At 29.4% G+C, this 11,145-nt stretch overlaps 1 protein-coding gene across 1 annotated transcript; it reads left to right on the top strand.

Annotated features, from left to right (window-relative positions):
• Positions 1-9,801: 9,801 nt before the first annotated feature.
• On the top strand, positions 9,802-10,866 carry LOC114389207 (vacuolar iron transporter homolog 2-like). Its single transcript, XM_028349838.1, has one exon. The coding sequence runs from the start codon at positions 9,935-9,937 to the stop codon at positions 10,634-10,636; it is 702 nt and encodes a 233-aa protein (XP_028205639.1). The 5' UTR covers positions 9,802-9,934; the 3' UTR covers positions 10,637-10,866.
• The last annotated feature ends 279 nt before the right edge of the window (positions 10,867-11,145 follow it).

The following is an 11,145-nucleotide window of genomic DNA, read 5'->3' as shown; positions in this document are numbered from 1 at the left end:
ATAACAATAAATAGAAAAAAAATGGAATAGACAGGAAAATAAAAGAAGTCACTTTTAGAGTGACAAGTCAAGTGAAGAATCACCAGAGGTTTTAATCTAAGAACCGAAAAGAAGAGCTAATGTTAAGGTCCATTAAAAATTAAGTAGATGTTTGGATTAAAATTTGTTAACTTTAGTTTGGATTAAACTTAATTTTACAAATTGGATTCACAAAAATAACTTAATTCTTATTTTTATGAAACTAAATTTTTAGGAAAATTTTTAATATACGATGTACTTTTGAAAATAATCAAACATGTCTTGAATTAAATTTACTCTCCAAATTGAGTTTACATCACCTTAAATTGAAAACCAAATATAACCTTAATTCAGTTACAAATTAAGACCAATAAAGGATGATTATTGTATTTTTTTTTTGTCGTCCATTTTCCTATTCTTAATAGGCAATTGCTTTGGACATCCAGTATTAGGTGAAAGGTCTAAAATGTCTTTCACCTTTTCTTAAATAATGATCGATAATTCGTATGACTCATACGGCGGATTGATGATCCGTATGAGTTTTATTTATAAAAAAAAAAAAAAAAATTTATACTGATTATTGATTCGTATGAGATTTTTTTTAACTCATACAAATTGTCGATTCGTATGAATCATATGGATTGATAATTCATATGACTCATACAGATCAACAATTTGTATGAGTTATTTTTTTTTAATTTTTTAAAAAATTAAAAAAATCATACGGAATCTGTATGACTTATACGGATCATCAATTCGTATGAATTTTTTATTAATTTTTTTAAAAAAATTAAAATTTAAAATTCATATTTATAAAATTTCTAAAATTATTAAAAAAATTACACTACAAAAAAAAATTAAAAAATATATTTACAATTTTTTTAAAAAAAAAACCTACGAATCAACAATTCGTATGAACCATACGGATTGACAATCCGTTTTATTTTTAAATTATGCACCTCTTTTTCTCTAATGATGAAAAATTACTCAATTTTACCATATATTCATAAATAGGAGGTTAACGGAAATCTGGTATTTATAACAAAAAATAAGGATAATTTTGACATTTTAAAAATCTGTCGGGTGTTTAAGCAAAAACGCTGGATGCCCCAAACAAGACACTCCCTTACTTCTTATTGCAAAAGCCCAAAAAGAAATAATCAAGGCTCTTGCTATGTACACCTCATATTCTCTAAGTATACCTCTTTTTACCTCTCAATTGTTCATTATACTCTTTTTCTTAAAGAAGTATAACTCTTTTTATTTTAAGAAATGTATTTCTAAAATTACATATACCTATCTTGAAAATGTATCTTTGAAACTATGATTCATAGTTCTTGAGATATACTTTTGAAATATATATATATATATATATATATATTTCAATTTTGACCAATCAATTTTTTATTTAGGAATTAAAAATTAAATTTCAAAACAATTAAAACTAAAAACTTAGTTAACCAATTTTTTGGGGTGTTGTTCGACCTGTGCTTTCTTGTATAATATGCGTGCGAATTACAATAATTAATGATAAACTTCAACGGAGTGGATTAAAATGGAAAGAAAAGAAATAAATAATGGAAGAAAGGACAAATGTTAAATAATAGTCCCTTTATTTTATTTTATTTTTTTTCAATTTGGTTGCTTAAAATTAAAATTCGTTTTAATCCTTTATATATATATATATATATATATATATATATATAATTCATTTTGACCCTGCATGTAGATTTAACATTATCAAAACCATCACAAAATACAATTGTTTTTTTTTTCTTCTTTAAATATCTCCATACTATAACTAACACATATTGAGGTTTAAAAGCAATCACAAGGACACAAAACACAGAACAAAAAAGATCAAAGTCAAAACACTTAGATTCACAACCGACGTTGAATGGGAATGGAAAAATAGGTTAATTTGAGAAACAAACAGGATGACGCTAGTGGCTGAACACTCAATCTAGCCTGTGACGCTGGTCGATCGATGAGATGGTGGCAGGACCCTCCATTTCCTCTTCAGCAACAGTTGATAACGAAGAGGAAGCGATTAGGGCAATGCAATGAGTGAGTGTTTTTGCGTGTGTTGTGTGTTGAATCAAATTGTTTTATTTTTTGGGTTGGAAATAATGGACAAAGCAAAAGGGTACGTTGCAGCAGTGGATATGGAGCATGACATAGGGTTCGAAGTTCCCGAGTAATGTTACTCGTCCACCCTATTTTGGGGTGGATACAATCATGGAGATGAGAAATAGAGAAAAAAAAAGTAAAAAAAGAAAATAATAGATATAAAATGTGTTGTGATAAAAAAGATAGATAGAAATCGAGAAAAAAATGTGATGGAAATGAGTTGTAAGAAAATAAATGAGAAGAATATTGTTACTCTTGTTCCTTTTCTAGCTCTTATTCCTTCGTGCTTATATTTTATAAATTTTAAATATTATATTGAAATTTTTTAACCATCTGCGTTAATTATAGTATGGAATATTTTAGAAACAGATTATGTTTTATGACTATTTTTAGCCACCAATGTCTTGAAATTATTAATGGTGACAGAAGGATCAAATTAATTCCTCCTCTGTGCTTGCATTTTTAAAATTTTTTTAAAATATTATAGTGACATTTTTTTTAATTGTCACTGTGTTAATTATTGTATAGAGCCATTTCATTTTTTTTCCTTTGCATTTTAGGCCTTTTTAACTAATACCTTAAAATTATTAAGAATGCTAAATTTATATTAACAAAAGCACTAAATTAAATCATTTTAAAAATAAAAAGGACTATAATTAAATTTTTTAAAGATGAGGAATCAAACTGGAAAAAAAAGAGATCAAGAATTAAAAGTGGTATTTAGCGAAGAAGGAAAGATAGAAAGAAAATGACACATATAATGTTATAGGAAAAAGGAACAGATGAAAAGAAAATATAATAAAAATTAGATGAAAGATAAAATGTGTATATAGATATAGCGAACTGAATTAGTAACTGTGGATTAGGATTTTTTTTAATATTTTCTAATTGTAATTACAAGCTAATACAAAGAAGCTCAAAATCAAGGGGAAGGATACAGGAAGTGCAGCGTGTGTGTGTGTGTATATATATATAAAGATTAAAGTCTTTTTACTAGTCAAATTGTTTGATTTGTCTCCCCCAAAAGATAATAATATAAACGTATTTCTTTTGTAAGTATAAATGCACATTAATTGTTATATTGCGTGTTCATGGACACATTAATATATGGAGCAAAAACTCATTTTTATTAAAAAGTATTTATTGAATAAATAATGCAAATGTCATCTCACAAAAAAAAGCACACAAATTATTTGATGCATGCTTTACAAAGTAATTTAAAATATATTTAATGCTTTCATATCACGTGCCCATAGACACAATTGAAAATCCTATTTACATACAAGTAAAAGAATAATATATTTTAAGGTAAAATATTTTTTTATCAAAATATCTCAAAACTCATTTGAATCCCCGAAAAAATTTAACATATTTTTATTGTCTAGATTTTTTATAAGAAAATACCTGTTTTTAGTCTATGAAAATAGACTGAAACGCTTCACTTTTAATTAATAAATATAAATACTAAAAACGTATTAAATTTATATAAAGACTAAAATTGAGTTTTTAGATATTTTGAGAAAGCGAAAACATATATTTTAGCATATAGTTTACTATGAGTCTTCTATTGTCCATCCATGAAAACACACAACTCCTTCATAATTCTTCTTTTATGTTGTAATAATATTAATATTTATTTAATTTTATTATTGGTAATATATTTGACTTTGATTTATACTAATAACGTCTAGTAATTTTACTGTGAAATTATTGAAATAAAAAAACAAACTTATCAGAGGGATCACGGTCTATTTCTATAAATTTAATCAAATTAACACACACAAACATATTTTAATAATATGATAAGTCTAAGTAAATTATAAAACCTATTTTTATCACCCCTGTAAGAAAATTAGTAAGTAATTCCTCTAAATGCTGGGATTATACCAATATTAGACCCTTCACAAATAGTCCAGACAGAGGCTTATAAATCTCGATTGAGATTTAAGTTTACCCAATGATTGCCTTTATCATTAAAAGAATCACACATGCTTCTAATCTTCATAAATATCCTTATCATTCAAGACCATATTAAAACATGCCCGTATGTGAATAAGATAGAAGGGAACTCTTGTCAAATTGCTATACATGCAAAACAAGGAGCTCTAGAGTATATCTGCTTCATCCATTGGTTAATTGTTAGTGCAAAATGACAGTGAAATCATAGCAACTAATTAATTATTTTCAGTATATTTTGCATGTTGATCATTATTCAGGTTTAGATCTTTCTCTAGGTAAAGATATTTTAATTGATTAGTGCTATATAAATATTTACTGAATAATCATCAAGATTATTAGACTTACGGATACATTAAAAAAAAAATACTATTATGATATTTTTATTATTTATGTTTCCTTTTAATGCATGATAATCTTCCATATATATTAGGTTAACGTTATTTTAGTAAGTGTATGTTCTATATAAATTAAGATCACGCCTGTTACTATAGGGCATTTTTGCTTGCTCAAACCTGACATTGTATAAGAGCTCATCAACGATCTAACTCAAACTTATTACTATATGCATCTATATGCATGCTACTATAGTATTTTAGTATGTGATATTGGACAGGAATTCGAGTTTACCACGCTACATGTTTATGGATGTCATTATACTATTAGAACCACTTTTATTACTGGGGACTTACTTTATATTGATGTGCTTTAATAATGAGACAAAAGTATGTGGATCTCATTGAATTCTCTCCCTCATGACATCATCCATGAAGCAAGTTGGTGGAATGCAAAAACATTGAAAATTCTTATTGAAGGAGATATTGCACGTTGGTGGTGTTCGTGTGGGATGCACACTCCCTCCCATTATTTAAATTATCTATTTTCCATTCTTGCTTTTCTCACAGCACTTAATGCTTTCCTCTTCAGCGATCCACTAAGCTTCTCTTGAGTCTTTCACTTTTTTTCAATCTTCATCGATCGATCTCCTATATGTATAAACTATCAAGTTAAATTAGGTTATGTTGCATATGGGCAATTAAAATAACCAGGAATTCAAATTCTCAAAGTATGACTAGAAATTGGACTTGCACGATTATTAAAAACAATATTTTTTAATATAAACAGAAAGAAATATTTAATTTTATAATTTTTTTAGATTACCGTCCAATTAAACATTTTTATATTAATAAAATAAAAGTTTGACTGCACCTATGCCAATAATTTCTACAATGTAAGTTCTTTTAAATAATATATGAATTTGGATAATTAATTATAAAATTATTGTCTCATCATCGTTGTCATTTTTAATTTTAGATGTACTGTACCTATCACCATCACTTCTATTATTGTTTTACATATTATCATTATCACCATCAATTTTGTTATTTTCTTTATTATCATCATTATTTTAAGTTACCAACATCCTATTGTGCCAACATGAAATTATCTTGTTATTAATACTATTATGGTTGGTGGATCAATTTTATTTTGATCTCCACCCAATTTGATCCACAGCCACTCCTAATTAAACTTTTAATTTAAAATAACTATTAATTGTATTTTTATATGTAAACTTTGATAATTGCTAAATTGAAGTCTTATTTAAATAAACTTCTTCACAATTATATATAGAAGAAGAAAATAAAAAGTAAAAAATCGTATATTAGAAAACTTTTATATATAAAATTTAAAGTGCATAAGTTGATTTTAATTTGTTTTACTTTTTTGTTTTCTTCTCTTGTAAGTAAGTGTCTTCATAAAACGTAAATAAATTTTTAATTAGAAAATTATAGTTGATTTTAGTCTCAAAATTTAGATGTTATGATTCTAAATATCATTCTTTGTGGAACCCAGACATATAATCTATGTATAATTTTGTAAGAATAAAAATTATAATTGTTAGTTGTTATTCCTGTTACATCATCCAAATGCACTCTTACTTTTTCTTCTTCTTCTTTTTATATTAAATCTCTATTTTCTGTCACTTATACTCTTAAATTAATTAGTTCTTTTCATTTCAAAAATTATTTTTTTATCGACAAATATTATTAGTTTGTTTTAAAATTTTAATTTTATTAGCAGAATGAATCGAAACCTAACTTTTTTTCTTTCTTAATCATGATATCTCTTCATTTTAGAAAATTATACCCCTTTCTACCTAGCTAATTCTTAGTTCTCTCTCTGCGCGCGCGTGTGCCATGAATTAAGAAATATTCTATAATGCATAAGAAAATTATTAGGTAAATCTAAAATTTAAGTACAGATATGATATTGGTACAACAGTTGAAATAAATGGCTAATAATTATTTTCAGTGCTTCAATTCTCTGTTTCTAATAGAATATCTTCAAAATTCAAATTTAATTTGCTATATATATTGCTGGCAAGGGCTAGCTTTCGCCTTGGTGTTACTTTTATCTTCGTAGTGTTTTGATATCCTAATTTGGCTACCTTTCTCCTTCTGTTATTTTGGTTTCCTTTTAGGTGTTTTACTAATCAAGGATGTTGCTCAAATATTCCAGTGGAAGCCTTCGCTTCCTTCCTTTCTTTGCTCTTCTTAGTTTTACAGTTTTATGGTTACACTTTATATATGCAAAGGTTCCTTCTTAGTGTTTCAAATATACTCACTCTAACACTATCAAAGTGGGATCAAGGATGTGCGGCAAGGGAGGGATCCATAGTCCAAGAAATTAAGAAACTTTATTTATTTGGAAGAAAAACTATACACCCTGGTCTCAATCGAGATGATTGAAATCAGTCACATGCATTGATTTGAACTAAAGTTACATATCATAGAGCTGTGATACAGAAAACATGACCTAGGCATATAGTTAATAAACAGCATCAATGAAAATAAGATATTATTTCTTTTATTCCCCCTTTAGTTTTGTTAGAGTTTCATAGGGCTTTATGGCAGCCTAGCATTTTAGGAGTAGTGTTGGCAATATACTTGTATTTTGTATTCCTTTCTCTTCCATTACATGGTTATATAATTGAGAAGAAAAGAGGATATCTTCAACCGAAATACATTATGGATAGTTTTTTATTTTTTGGGTGACTACGATCTTTTCTTATTCTTTTGTTATGGCTTCCTTGTGTTCATCAAATATACAAAGGGGATATAGAAAATAAAGGAGAAGGGGACACTCTGCTTAAAGTGTATATATGTGTGTGTGTTCTCCTCCATGTTACATGTATTAGTATAGCTTTGAGTTTTGTATTTTTTTTTCCTTTTAATTTGAATACGGTAAGTTTAGTTTAGGCTAGGGTTATATTTATGGGCTCTACGTGAAGGATTGGAGAACACTGTCACCATGTCCAATCTTGCTATTTATGTCACTTTCACTCATGTTCTCGCCACTATTTTGGAGAAAGTTCAACTTTATTTTCCTTTTTACAGACTCATTTTTTTTTCAATAATTCAAATTTAAAGAAGAGTTACATGCTAATTGCATAAAACCCAGTGTCTTGACGAGGAGAATCTTAAAAGCTAGCTAGTAATGGTTGATATATATTAATTACGTACCGTACCAGAGAAAAAATACCGTACTTTTATCTGTTAAAAATATGAATACTATTTATTGTAAACATAATAGATATTAATTATAGTTATATTGTTTATATTTAATTTTCTTGTCATTTTCAATTTCAACGAAACATTAATAAGTAAATTCACTGTTCTAAAACTGCATAACTTCTATAAATTCAAGATCCCACTCACGCAATTAATGCAGGGTTAGTATAGTTTTTACTTGGATTTGATATGAAAATTTACGTGTCGAATTATATACCGCTGTTTGATATCCGGAATTCTACGCAATAACGCAAATAATAAGGACAAATGCAGTTGTTGTGGATCCAAAACGTCGTAACGGTGGCTCCCAAAAATAACAATGTAGTGACTGAATTTGCAGTTTGATATTAATTCCGAAAGAAAAAATAGAAATTGCGCAATTGCAGAATTAGTAGAAGTCAAAAGCATTGTCTGAAAAAGTTTATTGATACGTATGTGTAGTGGTTTGGTGTCACAGTATTGTCTTCTCTTTCTACATTGTATGTAGTCACTATAAAATATTAAATGATCAGTAGTAGGCTAGGGTGGAATATCTTATCTCATATATAATTACTTTATTTCTTTATTAGTGGTTGTTTCACTTCAGGTAATGCAGTTATATTTGAACACATGTAATATCGTAATTTCCAAACTCTAAATCGTTTAGTTTCTTAAAATTTATGAAATCATGCATGCTTGGTATGAGAAACATTTGTTAATGAATTGTATGAATTCTGGTAGAAATGGTGAAACCGGCCACATGGATGATATAGAGCTCCACAAAATTCACACTTCTCCCAAATTTATATGCTTATGGTTTAGAGTTATCAACCGACTCACGTATCCCATGAGGAACAAACGCATACATCATTACCTTTAACTTAAAACTCAGAGTCACATGAATTTCCAATTTTTCAAAATGCAACATGAAATCCTCTGTGCTTTGCAACTGAAGGAACAGGAAATATGCCTCAAAATAATATACTTTTGCCCCTTATTTTTGGCATGGAAAGGAAACCGTTGCATATGGGAACTAACAACATCTTTGTCCTAGTATGAGTCACGCCATATTTATGATTCATGTCATGAGCCATGAGGTATAACTGCCTGAAATATATACCCATTTTGGATCACTTCTTTAGGGATCGATAAAGTAGATGATGTATGGTAATCTTTATTCTTATTATACTTAGACACATCCAAAATCTTCAATTTCCTTGGTTCCCTTTTAACCTTACTTTGTTTTTTCATCAAATAAATCATTCCCTTATCTTTAATTCATTTGCGTCTTGGATTCAATGATATACTATTGGCTGGTGAAGCTGCTTTTTTATCTTATCAACAGTCTCCTCACATACGTGTTAGGGTACTTTATAAAAGAGGAGATCTTTTTTTTTTTTTTTAATGAACAAAAAGCAGTACGTGACATTACATTAATAATAAATAATTTTTTTCTGCCACTTGATTATAATTTGTCTGCTGAATTTGCTGTTGTTAAGATTGTTAATTTTGTTTAAGTGGGTATCACTGGTCTCAAACAACTTTGTAAACAGTTATTAATCTGTTTTCTTTTTCCAACTTTCAGATGCTTTTGGTTCAGAAAAATGACGTCACATCTCCAGTTCTGCAAGATTTCCTTTCAAATTATGAGACTTCAAGGATTGCTTTATTCTGTTTTGGTTAGTTAATTGTTTCCTTAGATAAATTACATACCCCAATATAGTGAGAAAAGGTGTAGATTGCTCATGTAAAGTGCAACCAAAACAACTCATGTTCACAGATTATGCGATCTTCTTAATTTATAAGCAGAAAGCCTCAATTATTTGCGAAACCATAAAGCTTACAAGCCCAGTCACAGTAAATATAATATCTCAAAGTATAATTAGTCCCACCCACCCTTTTACTATATTTACAATTTGAGTAAACTTTCCTCTTCAATTATTCCCCCCTTTATAATGTTAATGCAATCTTTAATAAGTGAGACAAAATTTATTATACTTTAAAACCCAATACATATTGTTTTCTATAGCATTTGGTTAATATAATATCTTTTGTCTTTTAACTAGTGGGGTTGCCCCACTTTTGCCTCCAACATAGACGATTTCATCCATAAATACCCTTGTTGGTAGCGTGTGTCCTCCACACTTTCTCCACATACCCTCTTCTTCTTCTTCTTCTTCTTCTTCTTCTTCTTCTTCCCCATCATCATCTTCATCATCCTCTATTAATTGGTTATCTTTTTTTTTTTTTCTAGATTAACTAGCTCAATCTTTCTCATCATGTCATCAAATCAAGCATCCCTTAACCTTAACCAAGCCAAATTTGTCCTTCCAACCAATGACGACCTTGAGCAACAACAACAACAAGCAACAACAACTCTAGAGATTGAATCTGATGAGGACACCTTTGACTACTCAAAAAGATCTCAATGGCTCCGCGCCGCTGTTCTGGGAGCCAATGATGGGTTGGTCTCAACAGCATCAATCATGATGGGTGTTGGAGCAGTGAAGCATGACATCAAGGCCATGATCCTATCAGGGTTTGCAGGGTTGGTGGCAGGGGCATGTAGCATGGCCATAGGTGAGTTTGTGTCTGTTTACTCACAACTAGACATTGAGGTTGCTCAAAGGAAGAGGGAGAAGGAAAGGGGCCAAAGAAGAGTGAGAGATCCAGAGGAAGACACCAATGAAGAGAAAGAGAGTTTGCCAAACCCTTTGCAAGCAGCAGCAGCCTCAGCTTTGGCCTTTTCTGTTGGTGCAATGGTGCCATTGCTTGCAGCATCATTTATAAGGGAATATAAGGTGAGGCTTGGAGTGATTGTTGCTGCTGTGACTTTTGCTTTGGTGGTGTTTGGTTGGTTAGGGGCTGTGTTGGGTAAGGCTCCAGTGTTGAGGTCTGCTTTGAGGGTCTTGTTTGGGGGTTGGATGGCCATGGCAATCACTTTTGGGTTAACCAAGTTGATTGGATCAAGTGCACTTTAGTATAGTTTCCTATTTATCTAATTAAGGCTTGCTTTAATTTTTCATGTATGCATGGGTTGAAGAAAGTTGTTTAGGTAATTAGCACAAAAGGAGGGTAAGGTGTTTCATAGCCTTTTGTAATCTGTACACATGCAATTCTCTTTGTGTACGATGATTGTATGGTGATATTGATAAAGCTTTGGAGTTTTTCATTTGATATAATGGGTGAGATATCATATTTGAATCGGTGAGCCATATGATGTATTAATTTTGTGCTAGCAAAACTAACATTTCAACAATTAATAATGTATTGATTAAAAAAATATATGATGTTTTAGTTGAAAGAGGGAAGGAAAAAGCATGGATAATCTTGTTAATAACCTCTCATTAAATAATGTAGCATGATATGCATTTTATTTGATTTATTTAATTTTTTTTATGCGATTTCAATGGAGGCTATTTAATGTTGGAAAAAGCATTTGAATGTCATTATTTGATTTAAATATATTGCACAACAAGGATATAAGAAA

The sequence above is a fragment of the Glycine soja genome, chromosome 16 (assembly GCF_004193775.1).
Source record: "Glycine soja cultivar W05 chromosome 16, ASM419377v2, whole genome shotgun sequence".
NCBI classification, from domain to species: Eukaryota; Viridiplantae; Streptophyta; class Magnoliopsida; order Fabales; family Fabaceae; genus Glycine; species Glycine soja.
Note: the sequence above shows the minus strand (reverse complement) of the source record. Positions and strands in the feature narration are given on the sequence as shown.

What these genes read in the sequence shown, in the direction of transcription:
- LOC114389207 (XM_028349838.1), top strand. Translation starts at nt 9,935, where the DNA reads ATGTCATCAAATCAAGCATCCCTTAACCTTAACCAAGCCAAATTTGTC.